The 21,347-nt window shown below is 47.4% G+C and overlaps 1 protein-coding gene across 10 annotated transcripts in view; it reads right to left on the reverse strand.

Annotated features, from left to right (window-relative positions):
- IQSEC1 (IQ motif and Sec7 domain ArfGEF 1) overlaps positions 1 to 21,347 on the reverse strand; it is a 400,627-nt gene that overhangs the window by 43,809 nt on the left and 335,471 nt on the right. Inside the window, exon 1 of one of the 10 annotated variants that reach the window (XM_036352248.1) lies at positions 10,383 to 10,507. The exons of the other annotated variants lie outside the window; for them this stretch is intronic. Within the exon in view, the coding sequence (XP_036208141.1) occupies positions 10,383 to 10,402 (20 nt within the window). The 5' untranslated portion in view covers positions 10,403 to 10,507. Of the gene's footprint in view, positions 1 to 10,382; positions 10,508 to 21,347 lie in introns of those variants that run through there. 10 annotated transcript variants of the gene reach the window in all.

Genomic DNA, 21,347 nt, shown 5'->3' on the forward strand with positions numbered 1-21,347 from the left:
TTCCATTTGCCTGTGCCTGTAGAGTATCACTCAACCTTTACAAAACCCTGGGGCCAGGGCAAGGTCTCTCTGGGGCCCAGTACTTCAGAGAAGGGATGCAGGCCCTTCCCAGGCTACTGTCCTTCCTCAATACTCCCATCTGCAGACTAATGGGAAAGCCTTGCATTCAAGAGCCTCGGGGTCAACTGGTTTAGCCCCCTTCCATTGCCTCTACTTGTCACAGGGATTGGCAGGGCCATACTGCCAAGTGTAGAATGTGAGAATGTTCACTGACTCCTAGGTGAGACTCGAAGTAGGGGTTAGGGAAGGGGACCCTGGAACAGAGAGGGCCAAGACAAAGGCAGCAGACCAATGCAGTCTATTCCAATTCTGCCCTGAGCCAGGTCTGGGTGGCCAACTCATAATACAAATAGACTTCCACTCCACCAACTGGCCTTGCTTCCAGGAACATGCAGTGGCTGTCCTGTGACAAAGGACATCTCATTCTGCTCCCCAGAGGCTAACGTGTGACTAGAGGTCCTTCTCTGAGGAAGAGCCCTGGGCTAGAAGTTAAAAGACTAGATGCTTTGCCTTGATCTGGCTGTGAACCAGGGTGGGTCAGTTCTCATTTCAAGGGCTAGATGCCTTTGAGGGATCAGAGGAATGAAAGGGATGGGGACACACAGAACTTAAAATGCTAGTATTGTTTTTACTAGGGCAGTAAGGGGGCTCTGTAATAAATATAACCAAAAGTAACCTCACAGGGTGATCTGATCATAAATTCCTAACAGGGCAGGTCATGGTGGGTAGTCATGCCCCAGACCTATAAAAGACTTATCTTTTCCTTAAGCAAAGCCCTGTCCAAAATGCCTTTTTCAGGGCCCTCAGAAGTAATCATCCTCAAGGAAGCACATAATTTTAACTATACTGTACTTTGTTTTCTCTCAACTTCATGTAAGCTTCCTCTATTCCCTCCTTAATTCCAAATGTATAAAAGACACTGCAAAACTGTTATTCTCTGAGCATTTGAGATCTTACTTCCCAGCATGTCTTTAGTTTGGCTCAAATAAACACAAAAATTCTCTATAGGTTTGGACATTTCTTTTTTTTTTTTTTAATTAAATCTTTATTGTTCAGATTATTACATTTGTTCCTCTTTTTCCCCCCCATAACTCCCCTCCTCCCAGTTCCCGCCCCACCCTCCGCCCTCACTCCCCACCCACTGTCCTCATCCATAGGTGCACGATTTTTGTCCAGTCTCTTCCCGCATCTCCCACACCCCTTTCCCCCCCAAGAATAGTCAGTCCATTCCCTTTCTATGTCCCTGATTCTATTATAATCAACAGTTCATTCTGTTCATCAGATTATTTATTCACTTGATTCTTAGATTCACTTGTTGATAGATGCATGTTTGTTGTTCATAATTTGTATCTTTACCTTTTTTTTCCTCTTCCTCTTCTTAAAGGATACCTTTCAGCATTTCATATAATCCTGGTTTGGTGGTGATGAACTCCTTTAGCTTTTCCTTATCTGTGAAGCTCTTTATCTGACCTTCAATTCGGAATGATAGCTTTGCTGGATAAAGTAATCTTGGTTGTAGGTTCTTGGTATTCATCACTTTGAATATTTCTTGCCACTCCCTTCTGGCCTGCAAAGTTTCTGTTGAGAAATCAGCTGACAGTCGTATGGGTATTCCCTTGTAGGTAACTGAGTTTCTTTCTCTTGCTGTTTTTAAGATTCTCTCTTTATCTTTTGCTCTTGGCATTTTAATTATGATGTGTCTTGGTGTGGTCCTCCTTGGATTCCTTTTGTTTGGGGTTCTCCGCGCTTCTTGGACCTGTAAGTCCATTTCTTTCACCAGGTGGGGGAAGTTTTCTGTCATTATTCCTTCAAATAGGTTTTCAATATGTTGCTCTCTCTCATCTTCTGGCACCCCTATAATTCTGATGTTGGTACGCTTGAAGCTGTCCCAGAGGCTCCTTACACTATCCTCGCATTTTTGGATTCTTTTTTCATTCCGCCCCTCCGGTTGGGTGTTTTTTGCTTCCTCGCATTTCAAATCATTGACTTGCTTCTTGCGCTCCTCTGGTCTGCTGTCGGGAGTCTGTATAATATTCGTTATTTCAGTCCGTGTATGCTTAATTTCTAGTTGGTTCCCCAATATAAGATCGAGGGTCTCATTAGTTTTCTTGTAGATCTCATTAAGTTTATCGGCGGCTTCTAAACAGTTCTTGAGAGACCTTAAAAGTGTGGTTCTGAACTCTATATCTTCCATTGACAATTTTGTCCTGTTTCTTTGTCTCCGCATTTTGTTATGCTTCCTTGGTGCACCCCCTAGTGGTCTTTGTTCGCAGTCTTATAATTAAACCTTGATTGTTGTAGCTAATACCAGGGAGGGTTTGACCTCCAGGCCAAGTGGCTATGAGAATCAGCTGTGTCAGCAGTGAGAGAACTTCTGTCCTCTAGGGAGGTGCTAATCTAGCCTTTGCCTGAGGCTATCCGGCAAATGCCTCTGTGCAGGGCTTGGGCGGGGCGGGTCGCACAGGATCAACAGGGTGGGCCGGAGAGAGCAGTTATGGCGGCTCTCAGTCCTGTCCCCAGGGGCTCTGCCTCTCTGAGTCCCAGCACCCATTGCAAAGCTCGGAGAGAAAGCTGCACTCGCTCTGACCGAAGCCAGACAGTCCCGCTTCTCCCGTTTGAGTCTGGGTCGCTAAAGACTCGCCCGGATCTGGAGCTCAGAGTCTGCGACTCCCTCCCGATTGAAAACGCCAACCGCGCCCTCCGCCACCAGCCCTGCTCCGCGCACTCCGCACCTCAGAATTTGACTTCAGCACTGCGCCTCCTCTGAGTGTCCGTATGCGTTTCTCTTTCCTCCTAGTTGTAGGACTTCCACTCAGCCAGCGTTCCTGTGGTTCTGGGTGATGTCCCTTCCGTCTTTTAGTTTCACTTTTGAAGTAGTTGTTCAAAGCAGCAAACTCCGGCGTTAACCTATGCCGCCATCTTGGTTCTCCCTGGACATTTCTTATATCAACATTTACTTGGTGTAGTAATGCAGGATTCTGAAGAAGCCCACCCAGGACCACCCTGCAGACACATAACTGGGGTACCCCATGCTAGGTACCAGCAAGGGCCCATTGTGCCCCACTGGCTCCCTGCGTCACATTGGGTACACTTGGATGAGTTTTCTTTTGAAATCCTGGACCTTCCTGTTTTAGGCAGCTGATCCTGAATTTATCCGAGCTATTCTTAGAAAATTCTTGAGGTAGAAAAGGGTTGAGATAATCCAGGGAAAGTAGAGTAAAATGGGTTGCTGCTTTTAATTTTAGGTGTTTTTTTGTTTGTTTGTTTTGTTTTTAAATTTGATTGCTTACTGAGAATCTGAACAAAATCTTTCCTGGTTAAATGAGAGACTGAACTCTTGTTAGCTCCAAAAGAGAAAGGACACTTCATTCCCCAACCTGAATCTCAGGTATTCTTAGGTGACTAAGAATCTTTGTGGAATTGCTTGAGGAAATATTTTCTCCAGGGTGTAAAGCAGTCATTCCATAGAGGGATTCACCATATCTGGCTCATCCAAAGAAGGGCACACATAAAGGCTGATTTTCCCTAGAAGTTTGTTTAGACTCTAAAGATCTCAAAGGAAAACTAAAAATAACTGGGAAATTGTGCCTCAGAGGCCAACAAGTCCCACAACTGTCAGCCTACCATTAATACTTCTGCAGGATCCTTTGTTACTTCAAATCTTTGTTACTTTTCAGGAACAATTAGAAAAAGCTGGCTGTAAAATTAGGCAGAATGAATGGAAAACATTTAATTGGTCTCTAAAGCTTCAAAAAGAAGATTTAGATAAATGGATGGGGACACACAGAACTTATAATGTACTTTAGGTGGCAATCCAATTATTTGAGGTATTAAAAATGCCTGTCCTGCCCTAGTGGCATTGGCTCAGTGGTTGAGCATCGATCTATGAACCAGGAGGTCACAGTTCAATTCCCAGTCAGGCCACAAGCCTGAGTTGTGGGTTCCATCCCCAGTGTGGGGCAAGCAGGAGGCAGCCAATCAATGATTCTCTTTCATCATTGATGTTTCTATCTCCCTCTCCCTTCCTCTCTGAAATAAAATATATATATATTATAACTAAATCTACACTAATAAAAGAGAAACATGGTAATTGGCGTATGACCGCTACCCTTCCCATTGGTTAATCAGGGCGATATGCAAATTAACTGTCAGCCAAGATGGCGGCAGGCAGCCAGGCAGCTTGAAACTAACATGAGGCTTGTTTGCTTCAGTGATGGAGGACTCCAACGTTCCCCGCAGGCCGCTGCAGGCCTCTGAGCCTGCAGTTTCAAACACTGTAACAAATACAGACGCTAAACAAAACCCCAGAAACCAGCTTTCAGCTAGCTGGGATCTCAGAGCTGGAGTTGATACAAAGTTTCGAGAACCGAAACAAACCAGATACCTGCTTTCAGGAGCGGAGGCCTAAGAGCTGGAGCCTCAGAGCTAAAGCTGGCCCAGAATTTAAAAAAAGAAAAGAAAAAAAGGAGCAGTTGGGAGCTTCAGTCCCAGCCTGAAAACAGCCCTCAGCCCCTCACCCAGACTGGCCAGGCACCCCAGTAGGGACCCCCACCCTGAATGGTGTGTGACCAGCTGCAAACAGCCATCATCCCCTCACCCAGGCTGGCCAGGCACCCCAGTGGGGACCCCCACCCTGATCCAGGACACCCTTTAGGGCAAACCAGCCGGCCCCCACCCGTGCACCAGGCCTCTATTCTATAGAGTAAAAGGGTAATATGCCTCCCAGCACTGGGATCAGCGGAGCCACGAGACCTCCCGGCACCGGGATCAGCATGACAGGGGGCAGCACCCAAACCCCCTGATCGCCCTGCGGCTCTGTGTGTGACAGGGGGTGGGGCCACAACCTCCCTATCTGCCCTGCTCTGTTCGTGACAGGGGAAGGTGCCCCAACCCCCTGATCGGCCCTGCTCTGTGGGTGATAGAGGGCGGCGCTCCAACCCCCTGATCCGCCCTGTTCTGTGTGTGAGAGGGGGCGGTGTGCCAACTCCCCTATCGGCCCTACTCTGTGAGTGACAGGGGGGAGCTCCTCAACCCCCTGATGGGCCCTGCTCTGTGCATGACAGGGGGGAGCTCCCCAACCCCCTGATGGGCCCTGCTCTGTGCATGACAGGGGGCAGCGCCCTAACCCCCTGATTGGCCCTGCTCTGTGCGTGACAGGGGGTGGCCCCAAACCTCCCCATCGACTCTGCCTTGAGTGTGACAGGGGGCGGTGCCCCAACCCCCCAATGGCCCTACCCTGAGCATGACTGAGGGTGGCATCGCAACCTCCCAATCCGCCCTGCTCTGTGCATGACAGGGGGCGGTGCCCCAACTCCCCAATTGGCCCTGCTCTGAGCCCATCTAGGGGCTGCCCCTAGGGATTGGGCCTGCCCTCTGCCACCCGGGAGCAGGCCTAAGCCAGCAGGTCGTTATCTCCCAAGGGGTCCCAGACTGCGAGAGGGCACAGGCCGGGCTAATGGCCCCCCCCCCCCGAGTGCACAAATTTTTGTGCACCGGGCCTCTAGTAGATAAATAAATAAATATGCCTATCCTTATTTTAAAAGGGGGAAGGTCATTGGAACTTGACTTGTCAAGGACAGATACAAATTTTGTGTCTTCTTATCCCAACTGCCAAAATAAAATATGGATCCAACTGTTCGTTTATAAGCTAGTTTTTCTCATGGCTAGAAAGTCTCTTTGTCTATGTGTTTCTATATATTTATATTGTAAATGTGAGGCAACTTTTTACCTCTGGAGAATATTGTTAAAATTAAGCATATTGATGTTAATTGATTTTGAAGGCAAGTGTTTGTAATGCCTGGGTATTCTAAAATTCTCAGAAATATAGAAACTAACCCAAAAGCTTTTCAAGTTCACGTGGTCTAAAATTACTCTTTAGTAAACAAACTTTGTTGGTTTAAGTTGAACAGAAATGTCTTTCAGGTTATTGACATTAAAGATTTGTTCTTTTGTTGTTTCTTTAATGTTAAATTGCATTAATGTAAATAAGTGGTAAAAAATGAATAACCAGGCCTGGCCTGTGTGGCTCAGAGGTTGAGCGTCGACCTATGAACTGAGAGGTCATGGTTCGATTCCTGGTCAGGTCATATGCCCCAGCTGTGAGCTCAATCCCCAGTGTGGAGCATGAAGAAGGCAGCTGATCAATGATTCTCTCTCATCATTGATGTTTCCATCTCTCTCTCCCCCTCCCTTCTTCTCTGAAATCAATAAAAATGTTTTTTTTTAAAAAAGAAAAGAAAATGCCAAGTAGGTTACCATTTCTCACAGGGAGCTCCCAGGAGACAATGACTTTAAAGATCACTAACTGCCACCTGGAGATTTTGTTTATTGGAAGGAACATCAAATAAAAGACACTTTCCAATCTCATCGGAAGGGACCTTATTGGGCACCTCACCAGGAAGGGACATCAACCCCTGTGTCTCTGACACTTGCCTCCACCTATAAGGGACACCAAAGACTCCTCTAGGTTGAGAAGCCCCTGACTTCAGAGGTGGACAGCTATCCAAAGACATCTATAAGGTCTGCATACCAACGAAGTGATGTTGAACTCAGAATCCATTTCCATTGTTTTTGTCTGCTAATAATAGTCATCATAATATTATACTTATTCTTTGGATTTTTTCTATATAGTCCAACTCCTTATGATTACTGAACATGTATAACTATTAATACTCTTTTCATGGCTTATGTGAATGTTATACTGGATGCAAAATACAAAAACTGAGACAGAGGCAAAATGTGAATCATGCTAGCTCATAGGACAGAAATGATCCAGAGAGTTTTTCACAATGAAGGCCCAAAAGGCCTCACTGCCTTCCATTTACCTGCCCTTCCCTTTTGGAAAATTTGGCCTCAACTCACATCCTATGGTTATGGTACTGCCTCTTCCCCAGTGGCCCACCTTTGCAACAAAACAACATTGATATTGAGACTTCCTAAGAGAAAACCTTCCTCACATTGTGATACCATACTATCCGACCAAAAGGTTGGTCATCAATACAACCTCTGGACTGTTTTATAACCAAAAGGGGGAACTGTGAACAAAAAAAGGGGTTTTATGGAAAGTAACCTCACAGGGTGATCTGATCATAAATTCCTACCTGGGCAGATCATGGTAGGTAGTCATGTCCCAGGCATATAACTTTTCCAGTAAAAGGTTAATTTTTGCCATAAGCAAGCCTCATCCATTGTTTCTGTGCATCTAGATTAACACACCTTTGAAATAAATGGTAACACCCTTAAGAGAGCATATAATCTTCACTACTCTGTAATTCAATCCCCACCTTGCTTTCTCCCACCTCCATGTAATCTTCCTTTGTTCCCTCATTTAACTTCAAATGTATAAAAGAAACTTCAAAACTGTCATTCTCCAGAGCATTTGAAATCTTGCTTTCTGGCATGTCATCAGTTTGGCTCAAATAAACTTTTACAAAAATTCTCTACAGGTTTGGATATTTCTTATGTTCACAGTTCTGATAAAGCTTCAAACAGTGCCTCACAATAAGCAGTGTGTGGAAGAGTGAAGGTGTCCCCATGTCAGACCCACAGGCAGTTAATGCCAACTTACAGATGAGCAGATAGTCTCCACTGGAAAAGCCCAGCTGGCTGTGTGGCCGAAAGCCGCATACTCCTCCCACCATCCCGCCTTCTGAGAGCAGCCTGTGAACACCTCACCAGGATTTCTCCATGCTGGCAATGCTTGGTCAGGGCTCTGCTCATGTGGATTTAAAATATTCTGGCCTGAGTTTGCAGAAACAGGAGAGAGGGAGGTTTCTGTGCATCCCCAGAGGCAGATGCCCCACGTGCCATCTCAGTCACTCCGACCTGTCTGTGGCTGTCAGGGAGTGCGGCAGGCCTGGGCCTTCGCCACTCTGCCTGATGCTCTGGGAGGAGGAGCAGTGCTCATCTCTCATGTAGGTGATGGATTTGATCCTTACCCTAGCCCTTGCTGACCTGGCCTTAAAACGAGTGTGAGCAGGCAAAACAGGTTTCTCCCTAACGCCAGGGAGGGGAGTGTCTGTAGGCCCGTCTGTGGTTTGGGGCACAGGGGGTTAAGAAAAGAGAAACAGTTGAGGGTCACTGAACTAAGGGCTGTACCTTGCCTAATAGTGATCAAGGGCATGGCTGCCCAAATGGCAACCTGGATTTCTAGGCAGGACATCAGCATGGTTTACCACCCTGGAGGGAGGACTGGGTCCAGCAGGAGGGGCACTCTTTAGGTCTGATAGGAATGGAGTTGGTTGGGGAGTGAAGAACTTTCTGGAGCTATGACAGCCCAGGATTCCTGCTCTGTGCATTACCTGCCCTCCTAAATACCTTGGGCCCGCAGGTTCCAGAACATGCTAGGTAGAAGGGGCCGGGCCTCCATTCAAGGCCAAGAAAAGGGGTCTGATAGTCACCCACAGCCTTTCCCTTCACGACGTCAACTCAAGCTTCCTCTCCTCTATCAGTCCTACCTTCCAAACATACCCAGGCTCTACCCACTCCTCAGTAGGTGGTGCAGGCCACCAGCAAGGTTTCCTGGATTATCACACAGCCTCCTTACCCTTCTCCCTGATTCTCTTCTCCCCACAGAAGTCAGAGCAATCCTGATAAAACATAAACCAGATCAAGTGCCTCCTAGGCTCCCCATCACACTTAGAAGACACTGTCCTTGACATGTCCTTCAAGGCATGTCATCTTGGCTCCTTTTCTCCTTGCTCATTCTATTCCAGCCTCACTGACTTCCTCTCTTCTCAAAAGAGTGAGGCATACTCTTGCCTCAGGGCCTTTACATGGCCTACTCCTTCTGCTTGGAACACTCTTCCCATATCTCTGCATGGACCTCACCCTCACCTCTTTTAGGTCCTGACTCAATGCTACCTTCTAAAGGAGGCCTACCCTACTCACTTAGTTTAAAACCTCCCCTCCCTCCCCTCAGCACTTCTAATCCTTACTCTGCTTTTCCTCTCTCCATGATGATCATCACCTTGGAACACACTGTATAATGTACTCATTATATTTTTTTGGTTTGTTGTCTGTCTCCTACATCAGTACATAAGCTCTATAAGGACAAGGGTAAATTTGTTTGTTTTGTTTACCGATACTCCCCAAGTGCCAACACATGTGTTCAGTAAATGCTTGCTGAAGGAGTGAAGGCACTTCCCCACGCCTGCTGTGTACTGGGTTCTGAAACATTTTTTCTTACATCATCCCCACTCAACATACATGTGCTGCAAACCTATCTTGTGATCTTTCTGCATCACCGCACAGTGACACAGCGACCTGAGCCAGTCCTGGATGCCATCACTTCAGTCCCTCTCTACAGCCAACCCTTACCCCTGCCCCATTCAATCTGTCACCAATTCCTGCAGAATCTATGTGAGTGGTGTTCCCTTGAGTTGTGCAATGTGGCAGCCCTTCCATGTCCCTAAAATCAAAACCAACCTCAAACTATCCTGATAAGAAAAGAAATGGTGAGGCCATTCTACTATAACCACCATGGTGCCACAACCAACACTGTCCTCCAATAAAATGAGTGGACAAAAGTGAACACATCATTAGTGGAGATATGAAGCTTAAGAGTTTGTATTGAGCCAGAGAATATCACTTCTTATTGTTCCCAATAAGAAACTACACAATATTAAACATTAGAAGAGTCTTTTCTTAATCTGGCTAACAGAAAGATAAATTTTTTTAAGTGAAAATGCCCAGTGTTGACATGTATGTGCAACAACAGGCACTCTCAAAAGTAGGTAGAACTTTTTCAGAGTAGTAGCTAGAAATAATTATCAAATTAAATCATGTGGATGCTTGACTGGCTGAACCAATATATTTTATTTATAGTAGCACCCTAAAACTCAAGGATCTAAGGCTTAGATTCTAAGCCCTTGTCCTGATTAGTACTCAACTCTAATCCCAGTTCTTTCCTGGGTGAGGAGAAAGTGTCAAATGTCAGCAGAATAGTCATCTTCTCACTCCCCACAGCAGATTGCCCCAGGGACAAAACTCTTTGCTTTTGACCTGAGTACACAGGTGGGACTTTGGGGTCAGGGAACTGCCAGGCCCACCTCCACCCTCACCCCCACTCCCACCCCTCTGCTCCCACTACTGCCTCCTCCCTCCTGAGCCTCCAGGCCTACGGAACCATGCCTTGAACACCACTCCACAGTTATTCCCATGTGGAGTTCAGTGTCTCAGCACACAGGTCAGCTCTCTTGGGGAGGCTTTTCCCACAAGCGGGACTGAAGACTCTGGAGTCAGTCCTCAGCTCCACACTGCGACTGGACTCATGATCTCTTAAACTGCTGGACCACATGCAAATCAAAGAATAGGGTGGGTACCTGTTCCAAGTCTCTGGCATTCCTTGTCAATTTAGTTACTGGAATATTATATGACAATTATATGGCTGCTGCCTGAAATCTTTTGATGCTCCTGGTTCAGAAATCCCTTTTCTAGAAATTCAGGCTAAGAAAAGATCAATGAGGAAAGAAGTAAATATCAGGAATTTCACTGCAGTATTGTTTCTAAATATAAAAATTTAGAAATACCAAAAAATACAACTAAAAGACAAAACAAACATCATCCAGAACCACAGGAAGGCTGGCTGAGTGAAACTCTACAACTAGAAGTAAAGAGAAAAGCACACTGAGACTCAGAGGAGGTGCGGAAGTAAAGTGCACAGGTACAGAGGCACACGCGGAAAGGGCTGGCAGCTGAGGGCGGCGCACACGGCAAGGGCTGGCAGCTGAGGACGCGGCGCACACGGAAAGGGCTGGCAGCTGAGGACGCAGCGCACACGGAAAGGGCTGGCAGCTGAGGATGCGGCACACGTGGAAAGGGCTGGCAGGTGAGGACGCGGCCCACGTGGAAAGGGCTGGCAGCTGAGGATGCGGTTGTCTTTTTCAATCGGAAGGGAATATCAAGCTCCCAACTGCTCTGAACTCCAGTTCCAGGCGAGTCTCTGGGGCCCCAGACTCATATGGGGAGAAGCTGGACTGTCTGGCATTGGTCGGAACTCGAGGGCAGCTTTCTCTAGGAGGTGCTTGCAGCGATTACCAGGACACTGAGAAGTGGGGCCTCTTAGAGCAGGACTGAGGAGCAGCCATAGCCCCACCCCAGCTGTGCACAGAGGCTTTTGCATATGAAAGGCCTGGCCCTTTGCAATCAAAAATTACCTAAGAAACTGCAGCTGGGTCAGAGAAAGCCAGAACATCCAAAAGAAGGCCCAAGGCCCCACAGCAGCTTGCATTGCTTCACAGCTGGGCTCCAGCTGGGTAGCCTCAGGCAGAGGCTAAATTAGCACCTCCTTAGAGATCCAAGAGCCAGTGTACCCAGTGGTCAGAGTGGGACCATCTAGATTACAACTCCTCAGATTCATAAGGGACACACTCAGGGGGCAGACTCAGTGAGCACCAAAGCCCCACTGAAGCAAGTCTTGCCCAATAAGGGTGTCTCCAGCACAGAAGTTCTCCCACTGCAGACACAGCTGATTCTCACAGCCAATTGGCCTGGAGGTCAATTCCTCCCAGTGATACCTACAACAATCAAGGCTTAACTACAATAAGACTGTGCACAAAGCCCACAAAGGGGTGCACCAAGAGTGTCCACCTTGGTAATTGGGGAGGCTGAGCTACTGGGCCCTATAGGACACCTAGCACAGAAAGCCACTCTATCAACACAGGGAAGCATAAAAAATGCGGAGAAAAAGAAACAGGTCACAAATGACAGAAATGGAGGAAAGCAAACTACTGGATATAGAGTTCAAAACCACACTTATACGGTTTTTCAAGAATTTTCTAGAAACTGCCAATAAATTTAGTAAGACCCTCAATAAGTCTAGTGAGACCACCGATAAACTTAGTGAGACCCTCAAGAAATCTAGTGAGACCCTCGAGGTTATGAAAAAGGACCAACTAGAAATTAAGCATACACTGACTGAAATAAAGAATATTATACAGAGTTCTAACAGCAGACTAGGGGATAGCAAGAATCAAGTCAAAGATTTGAAATGTGAAGAAGCAAAAAAAAACCCAACCGGAAAAGAAAAAAGAATCCAAAAATATAAAGATAGTGTAAGGAGCCTCTGGGACAGCTTCAAGCATACCAATATCCAAATTATAGGGGTGCCAGAAGAAGAGATAGAGCAAGATATTGAAAACCTATTTGAAGAAATAATGACAGAAAACTTCCCCTACCTGGTGAAAGAAATAGACTTACAACTCCAGGAAGTGCAGAGAACCCCAAACAAAAGCAATCCAAAGAGGACCACACCAAGACACATCATAATTAAAATGCCAAGGGCAAAAGACAAAAAGAGAATCTTAAAAGCAGCAAGAGAAAAAAAAGTCAGTTACCTACAAGGGAGTACCAATACGACTGTCAGCTGATTTCTCAACAGAAACTATGCAGGCCAGAAGGGAGTGGCAAGAAATATTCAAAGTGATGAATAGCAAGAACCTACAATCAAGATTACTTTATCCAGCAAAGCTATCATTCAGAATTGAAGGTCAGATAAAGAGCTTCACAGATAAGAAAAAGCTAAAGGAGTTCGTCACCACCAAACCAGTATTATATAAAGTGCTGAAAGGTATCCTTTAAGAAGAGGAAGAGGAAAACCAAGATGGCGGTATAGGTAAACACTGGAGAATGCTGCCTCGCACACCCACTTCAAAAATACAACTAAAAGACGGAACAGACATCACCCAGAACCACAGGAAAGTTGGCTGAGGGGAAATTCTACAACTAGAAGGAAAGAGAAAAGCATACCAAGACTCAGAGGAGGTGCGGTGCGGAAGTAAAATACTAAGGTGCGCAGGTGCGTGCGGAGCGGGATGGCGGCTGAGGGCGCGGTTGTCGTTTTCAATCAGGAGGGAGTCTCAGGCTCTGGGCTCCAGTTCGAGTCTCTGGGTCCCAGACTCAAACAGGAGAAGCAGGACTGTCTGGCATTGGTTGGAACTCGAGGGCAGCTTTCTCTCTGAGGTACTTGCAGCGGTTGCTGGGACACTGAGAGGCAGAGCCTCTGGGGACGGGACTGAGAGCAGCCATAACTGCTCGCTCGGCCCGCCCTGTTGATCCCCTGGGACCTGCCCTGCCCAAGCCCTGCACAGAGGCATTTGCTGGTTAGCCTCAGGCAAAGGCTAGATTAGCACCTCCCTAGAGGACAGAAGTTCTCCCACTGCAGACACAGCTGATTCTCACAGCCAGTTGGCCTGGAGGTCAAATCCCACACCCCCTCCGCCCCCCAGTGTTACCTACAACAATCAAGGCTTAACTACAACAAGACGGTGCACAAAGACCACTAGGGGGTGCACCCAGAAATCATAAAAAATGCGGAGACAAAGAAACAGGACAGAAATGGAGGAAGGCAAAATGCTGGATATAGAGCTCAAAACCCCACTTTTAAGGTCTTTCAAGAACTGTCTAGAAGCCGCCGATAAATTTAGTAAGGCCCTCGAAAAGACTGGTGAGACCACCGATAAATATAGTGAGACCCTCAAGAAATCTAACGAGACCCTCAATGTTGTGATAAAGGACCAACTAGAAATTAAGCATACACTGACTGAAATAAAGAATATTATACAGACTCCCAACAGCAGACCAGAGGAGCGCAAGAATCAAGTTAAAGATTTGAAATGCGAAGAAGCAAAAAACACCCAACCGGAAAAGCAAAATGAAAAAAGAATCTGAAAATACGAAGATAGTGTAAGGAGCCTCTGGGACAGCTTCAAGCGCACCAACATCAGAATTATAGGGGTGCCAGAAGATGAGAGAGAGCAAGATATTGAAAACCTATTTGAAGAAATAATGACAGAAAACTTCCCCTACCTGGTGAAAGAAACAGACTTACAACTCCAGGAAGTGCAGAGAACCCCAAACAAAAGGAATCCAAAGAGGACCACACCAAGACACAGCATAATTAAAATGCCAAGAGCAAAAGACAAAGAGAGAATCTTAAAAGCAGCAAGAGAAAGAAACTCAGTTACCTACAAGGGAATACCCATACGACTGTCAGCTGATTTCTCAACAGAAACTTTGCAGGCCAGAAGGGAGTGGCAAGAAATATTCAAAGTGATGAATACCAAGAACCTACAACCAAGATTACTTTACCCAGCAACGCTATCATTCCGAATTGAAGGTCAGATAAAGAGCTTCACAGATAAGGAAAAGCTAAAGGAGTTCATCACCACCAAACCTGTATACATGAAATGCTGAAAGGTATCCTTTAAGAAGAGGAAGAAGAAGAAAAAGGTAAAGATACAAATTATGAACAACAAATATGCATCTATCAACAAGTGAATCTAAGAATTAAGTGAATAAATAATCTGATGAACAGAATGAACTGGTGATTATAATAGAATCAGGGACATAGAAAGGGAATGGACTGACTATTCTTGGGAGGGGAAAGGGGTGAGGGGGATGTGGGAAGAGACTGGACAAAAAATCGTGCACCTATGGATGAGGACAGTGGGTGGGGAGTGAGGGCGGAGGGTGGGGAGGGAACTGGGAGGAGGGGAGTTATGGGGGAAAAAAGAGGAACAAATGTAATAATCTGAATAAAGATTTAATTTAAAAAAAAAGAAAAAAAAGAGGAAGAAGAAGAAGAAGAAAAAGGTAAAGATACAAATTACGAACAACAAATACACATCTATCCACAAGTGAATCTAAAAATCAAGTGAATAAATAATCTGATGAACAGAATAAACTGGTGAATATAATAGAATCAGGGGCATAGAAAGGGAGTGGACTGACTATTCTCGGGGGGGAAAGAGATGTGGGGGATTCGGGAAGAGACTGGACAAAAATCATACACCTATGGATGAGGACGGGGGGGGTGGGGGGGGGAGTAAGGGCAGAGGTTGGGGGGAGAACCGGGTGGAGGGGAGCTATGGGGGGAAAAAAGAGGAACAACTGTAATAATCTGAATAAAGATTTAATTTAAAAAAATTAGAAATAACCTAAATGTCCGTCAACAAGGGATTGATTCAAATTAATTATATATCCATATAATGGAAACAATGTTAAGATGGGGGAAGATCTGGTTTAATGGATGTTCTTAAGAAAAAGATTGGGGAATATTTTTAGCTGACCATAAGTTTAATATGAACTGATACTATGATGCAGCTAAGCCAGTCACTAATTAGAAGCCAGGAGCTAACACAGCCCTGCTATCTACCTTCAGGGTCAGATCCCGGCAGAAGACCATGTACTGGTGCTGCACTGAACAACCATCCAGAGCCCCAAAGTGGAATCGCAAATCTGGGCATGCGCTCACCCTTCTGCTTGCCTGCATGAGGCAGACACTGCTAACTGGTCACAGGCTCCCTCACACATTCCAACACAGCACTCCACAAATCTGACCCCAGTTGGCATGCGAGGTCAACTCTATTTGATGACCCCAAATCACAGTATGCCAGGAGCATACCTTGGGGTCTGGAAATCACTTCCCACTGAGCTGGGACTGCTTGGCCAAGAGAAAAGCAGCAAGGAAAGATAAGATGCCTGTCAGCAATCCTAGAATGAGCTGACAAGCAAAGGAGGAGCAGATTTCTCCTGTGCACGGAACTATGATCAACGATGCCCTACCTGAGAAAAAATGCTCTCCCGTGGTCGGGGCTGCTCAGGAGGTGATGAGCTGTGTCACTAGAAATGTTCAGGTCAGACCCCAGTCAGAGATGTGGCAGAAGGACTCCTATGCTGGCTAGAAGCTTTTGTAAACTGTCTGAATCTGCACCCCAACCTGTGGCTCCCCACTGCCCTTTACTTGTATTTCTTGGCCTCTGGCGGGTGCCACACCCAAGACTCAGCTTAAATCCTACTTCCTCCATGAGACCGCCCCGCCTACTGCAACCCCACTTCCACATTCCTCGTCACTATGTGAACTACCTGGAGAAGTCTACCCATCCCACTGGGAGTCCCTGAAAGCCCTGGTCTCCAGCAAAGACAGGGGCCCGGGACCTGTTCCTTCCCAAAATACAAGCCCCACTTGTGCACTATGGACCCAGAGGTGGGACCAGCGAGAAAGGGCTGGAGAGCAGACAAGAGCTGGAGCTGCACATGGCTATGTTCACACTTGGCTCCAGCGGCCCAGGGACTCTAAGCTCTGAGTCACTGGATGGTTACCCTAAGCTGTTCCTCTCCTCTCCAGTTTTCCAAACACACCTTCCTCCACTGGAAGCCGGTCTGTTATTTTTATGTGGGGAAATGTCTGGATTATTACAGAATGGCATCCAGAGTTTCCAACTACCCTAGGACGTGGAAAGCATCAGCACAGAGAACACATTTTGAAATGCCCTCCTACCACACCCTGCCTCCTTTCTGCCATGGTGGGGACTCTATGGGCACCTTGCTGTGGCTTCTGAGCCACATGTCAAGGCTGGAATTCTGGTTACACCACTTACTAGCTGTGTGGCCAAAGGCAGGAAGACTTCTGTGTCTCAGCTTCCTTTCCTGTTAAATGGAGGCAATTAGAGTGCTGACTTCACACGACTATTGGGAGGCTTAACAGACTTGATACAGGTAGTCCTTACAAGGCTGTTTTGCTCACAAAAAATGCTTTCTAATTTCTGTCTGGGAATTCTCTGACTGAGGGCCCAGCCCACATGTCCCAAGAGTTAGAAAAGGGAGGGGCAGACAGGCCCAGTGTGGAGCCAAGGTCATCTGCGCCCCCACTGTTGCAGGGTCTCTCTCTGAGGACACTCATCTCCAGCCATGAGCCATAGACACTGGTGATGAGGGAGGACAGGAGAGTCCTAGAAAGAGACCCAGACCCCATGGCCCAGACTCTAGCTGGGGAGTCAGTCAGGGTGGGGGGGCCCTTGGTCTCTAGGTCACAGATGTCTCTAATTATGACCTGTGAAGTCATAAGTGACCTTTCTCAAGAAAAATGTTAGATAGAGGTGGCTCTGGGAACAGGCAAGGGGGCACGGCAGAAGCGGAGACCCACTGTTAGGGTGCCAGTGGTTCCTCTCTAACAGCAATAATGGCAATGATGGTAACAGCTAATGTCTACATAGCTAGCAGTGCTGTAAGCTTCACATGTCATTCACTTAATCCTCTCAGCCATGGAGAGGGCCAGCCCATCCCAAGGTCACATAGCTAGTGAGAGAAATGAGAACCCAGGCAGTCTGTGCTTATAGATTTAGTCACACAACTTGGAATTATGTGGTAGCAACTCTCTCACCTAAACCTGCCAGGTACAGGTTCTGTGTTGGGTATTTAAATTACATGGCCAGTAACCCAAACACCATCTTGGGAGCAAGGAGGCAGCCAGGTCACTGTTCCTTCTGCAGATGAATCTGAGTGACTGGGCTGAGGTCACCCATGTAGGGAAGAGTGGGGATGGGACTGGACATCAAGCAGGTATATCTACCACCTGGCTGCCCAGAGGAAGAGCAAGCAGTTGACACGTTGGGCAGGGTTGGGGTTGAGAGCCTTGGGGTCTCGGGGTATAGCATGGTCATGAGATAAATAAGCCTGGGCTGGGTGTGGCCAGCTAAAGTCCTATAGTGCAGGAAAGCACACTCTTCAGAATGGGCCGGGCTGGAGGAAGTGGCAATCTGAAAGCCTGTCCGTGGTTAAATGTCCACACTAGGAGCCTCATTCCAGATTCCTGGCAGTCTTCACAGGCCAGAGAGCAACAGCCCCTGAAATGCACATGGCTCTCATGCCTCCAGGCCTGTGGCCGTCCCCATGCTCTGCTCTGAGGGTTTCTGATGTCCAGAAAGGGAGTCTAGCAACTCGAGCCTTCCAGCTGCTCAGGCCAATAATCTGAGAGTCACTCTTGGCGGGACCTACTAATTCCCAGCCCTCACAAGCTCCCTTGTGGGGCTTTCTGCCACTCTTCACTGCCTAGGCTGTATTAACCCAGGTTTATCACCCAGTATGAGAAAGGGGATGATCTTGTTCTGCTCCAGTTTTTGGGGGAGGGACTCAGACAGACCAGGGCAAGGTCTAGGGAGGAGGTAAGGGTGGGGGAAAAAACTGGAGGTCTTGTCCTCTGCACAAGAGCAGGGATAGCTCAGCTGGAGAACAGCAGCCTCAGGACCAGTTGCCACCCCAGGTCTCTGTGGGGCCATCCTGGGGCAAAGGAAGCAGACAGGCAGTAGGACCAGAAGCAAGGTGAAGGCAGCCTGGGGGCTTCAGAAAAGTTTTTAGTAGTTCGGCTACTGGAGAAGGGCTGCCTTGTGTAGGTGTTTCAGCAGAGTCTGGAGGCCTCCATCATCTCCCAGTATCTCCAAGGATGCCTTGAGCCTTACAGTTTGGCCCACAGCTGGTAAATGGTTCTTGGAGAAGACACATGCCCATGTGGCAACTGAAGGAACTTATGGGCCCCCAGGAACACCTGAAGCTCAGTTCCTCTTAGGGACAAGGAGCTGAGGACCTTCCTAGACCGGGCTGGTGATGGTGGAAGTCCCTCCCCTCTGGTAGGCAGGGCTGCGGTAAATGTGAACTAGAAGGAAGGATCCTCAGAAAAGGTGATGAGCAGGAGGGAACACAGGCCAGCCTGCAGGGCTAGGGTAGGTGGACAGAGAGGCAGCGAGGGTAAGTCCACAGGCAGCACATACTTAGGCACACATGTTGAGCCCTCCACTCAAAGCCTCCAGACACTGCCAAGACCTAGGCAGTGGGATGCCACCCTCGGGAAAACTGAAAATATTTAAAGCATGAGTCTATGTGAGGCACAGACTCAGTGTGACATCCACCTAAACATCTAAAGTGACTTTTGGCTAGTTAACCAGGAGCATCATATCCAAAAGAGGGAGGTGACTAGCCTTCTGGACAATCAAGAATGTACCCCTATAGGGCTTGGTAGGGGTCAGAGGGAGTCAGGAGGGTTTCTGCTTTTACCCAATTCCCAAATTTGCTTTACTGGGGACATATAGTAATCACAAAAGAATCAAACCAATGTTCAACTGCCCAGGCACTTCCCCTTTGATGACTAGTAGGCATCTGAAACAGGCTCAAAAGTGGGCTCCTGTGCTCCCTCACCCAGTGGCCTACACCATCTCTACTGACAGCAACTTGAGCCTTCCCGCTGCTCAGGCCAAAAATCTGAGAGTCACTCTTGGCAACTCTCTTTTTCTTACACCCTACTTCCTATCTGTCAACAAACTGGGCTGTTCCACCTTCAAAATACAGCCAGCATCTGACCACTTGGTCTGTCCAACCCCTCCCACAGCCTGCTCTGCATCCCCTTCACCTCCTTCCTGTATTACTGTCAGCCTCTCTAGTGGGACTCTTTGGGTCTCTCTCACCACTCCTTTTACCCTCCATTAAGCAGTTGGGACCCTGTGAAAACACAACTTTGACCAGGTCCTTTCTTTGCTTCCACCTCCCTGGGACTTAGAACCCAGGTCCTCACAGTGATCTAGAAGACTCTGCAGGATGCTATCCACCTCTGTCCTCCTGACACATTTCTACCTCAGCACCTCTGCACTTACTGTTCCCTCTGCCTGGTGTCTCCTCTCAAAGATATCCACGTGGCTCACTCCCTCACCTCTCTCAGGTCCCTGCTCAAAGGTCACCTGAGTCTCAGTGTGGCTTTCAGTGGCCTAAAACTATACCCTCTTCCCCAGCCCTCCTTTATCTTTCCCTGCTCCATTTCTCTCTATAGCACTTGCGTCACCACCACATCACTATATGTGGGAATATGATTGTGTGGTTTCCCCACTAGGATGTGCGTCCTGTAAGAACTGGGATTCCAGAACAGGGTCTGCAACACAGAAGGTAAACACACTGAACTAATCCTATCAAGCCAGGATTTTTTAAACAGCCCAGACCACAGGGGTGAGGCTGGGATGGCTGCTCTATCTGCCAGGTGGGACCAGCAATCCTAGGCCAGAGTGGGAAACAATTTACAACAGCCACAGCCGGACCATCAAGTGACATTTCAGGTCTTGGTTGGGATGGCAGGATAGGAAACGACAGACACACAAAGCACACCCAACGTTAACATTCCAATGCAGAAAATCCACACAATTATAACTTGGAGTTGTCTAGCAACAGGTTCTGAAAAGGAATGTTAGCAGGTTTTCTATCCCCTATTCCCAACTGTGGGGCTTGAAAATCACAAAGGCCCGGCACTAACATCCCTCCCTTAGGACAGAGGTAACCAGATACAGAGAACTCCCAGAACCAGAAGACCTCAGAGGGCCTAGGGCAGGGGTCCTCAAACTACGGCCCGCGGGCCACATGCAAATACAAATATTGTATTTGTTCCCGTTTTGTTTTTTTACTTCAAAATAAGATATGTGCAGTGTGCATAGGAATTTGTTCATAGTTTTTTTTTAAACTATAGTCCGGCCCTCCAACCGTCTGAGGGACAGTGAAATGGCCCCCTGTTTAAAAAATTTGAGGACCCTTGGCTAGGGCCATGGCACACACACTGGCTGATCCCTAGATTTTCCTGGGGGGCCTTCACAGCCCATTCCTGCTCAAGCTGAAGGAAGCCCCGAGAATTAAAAGAACCAATCAGCAGTGGGGCCCCAGAAATGTACTTTGTAAAAAGCCCCAAATTATTGTGACATGTAGTCGGTTTGAAATCCCATAAATGCCAAGCCCCTCCATTGCACAAATGAGGCAAATGAGGCCCAGGAGAAGGACAGACCTATGGAATCTGCCAGGCACCCAGTGGCAGATGGGGCAGAGCCCAGCCCTATCCCCTCCCACTGCTCCACACCTGTGGCCAAGGGCCTGGTTTGGTTTACACGGAGCAGTGGTCGTCTTCATTTTCTTTTTCTTTCTTAAATTAGAACTAGGTACCAGGAATGTTCACTCAAACTTCAGATTTCTGGCTTTTCTTAGAAAATAAAAATCAGAAGAGAATATATTTCCATGTGCCGAGCTGATTAGCAGCCACCTGCAATTTCCTGGGCCCTAGCTGGTTGCCTACCTGCCCATGTGATTCCAAATGTTGGGACTGGCCGAGGCTGCTACACCAGCGCAGAGAGCAGAGCTACCACCACAGCTTTGCCACTGTGTGCCTTGTGTACCAGTGGGATGGAGAAGAGGAGCCATTTGAGGGGCAGTGACAGGCTTGAACAGCAAGACAGCTATGGGAGGAGCACAAGGAAGGACAGGAGTCCTCAATGTCATGGAAGCCAGGCTGTTGAAGCCAGATGTCATCAAGAAGCTGAGGAAGCTAAGGACAGTGACATGGTCACAAGCTCTTGGCTAGGAGCTAGGGTAGAAGTTGGGCTGTGTGGGATAAGAGAGGTGGGGCAGAAGCAGAAGAGCTGAAGATAACTTTAAAGGTCTGGTGCTGAGAAGAAAGTGGAGATACTTTTTAACAGTGACAGAAGAGAAGG

Source organism: Myotis myotis, unplaced genomic scaffold (assembly GCF_014108235.1).
Source record: "Myotis myotis isolate mMyoMyo1 unplaced genomic scaffold, mMyoMyo1.p scaffold_m19_p_2, whole genome shotgun sequence".
NCBI classification, from domain to species: Eukaryota; Metazoa; Chordata; class Mammalia; order Chiroptera; family Vespertilionidae; genus Myotis; species Myotis myotis.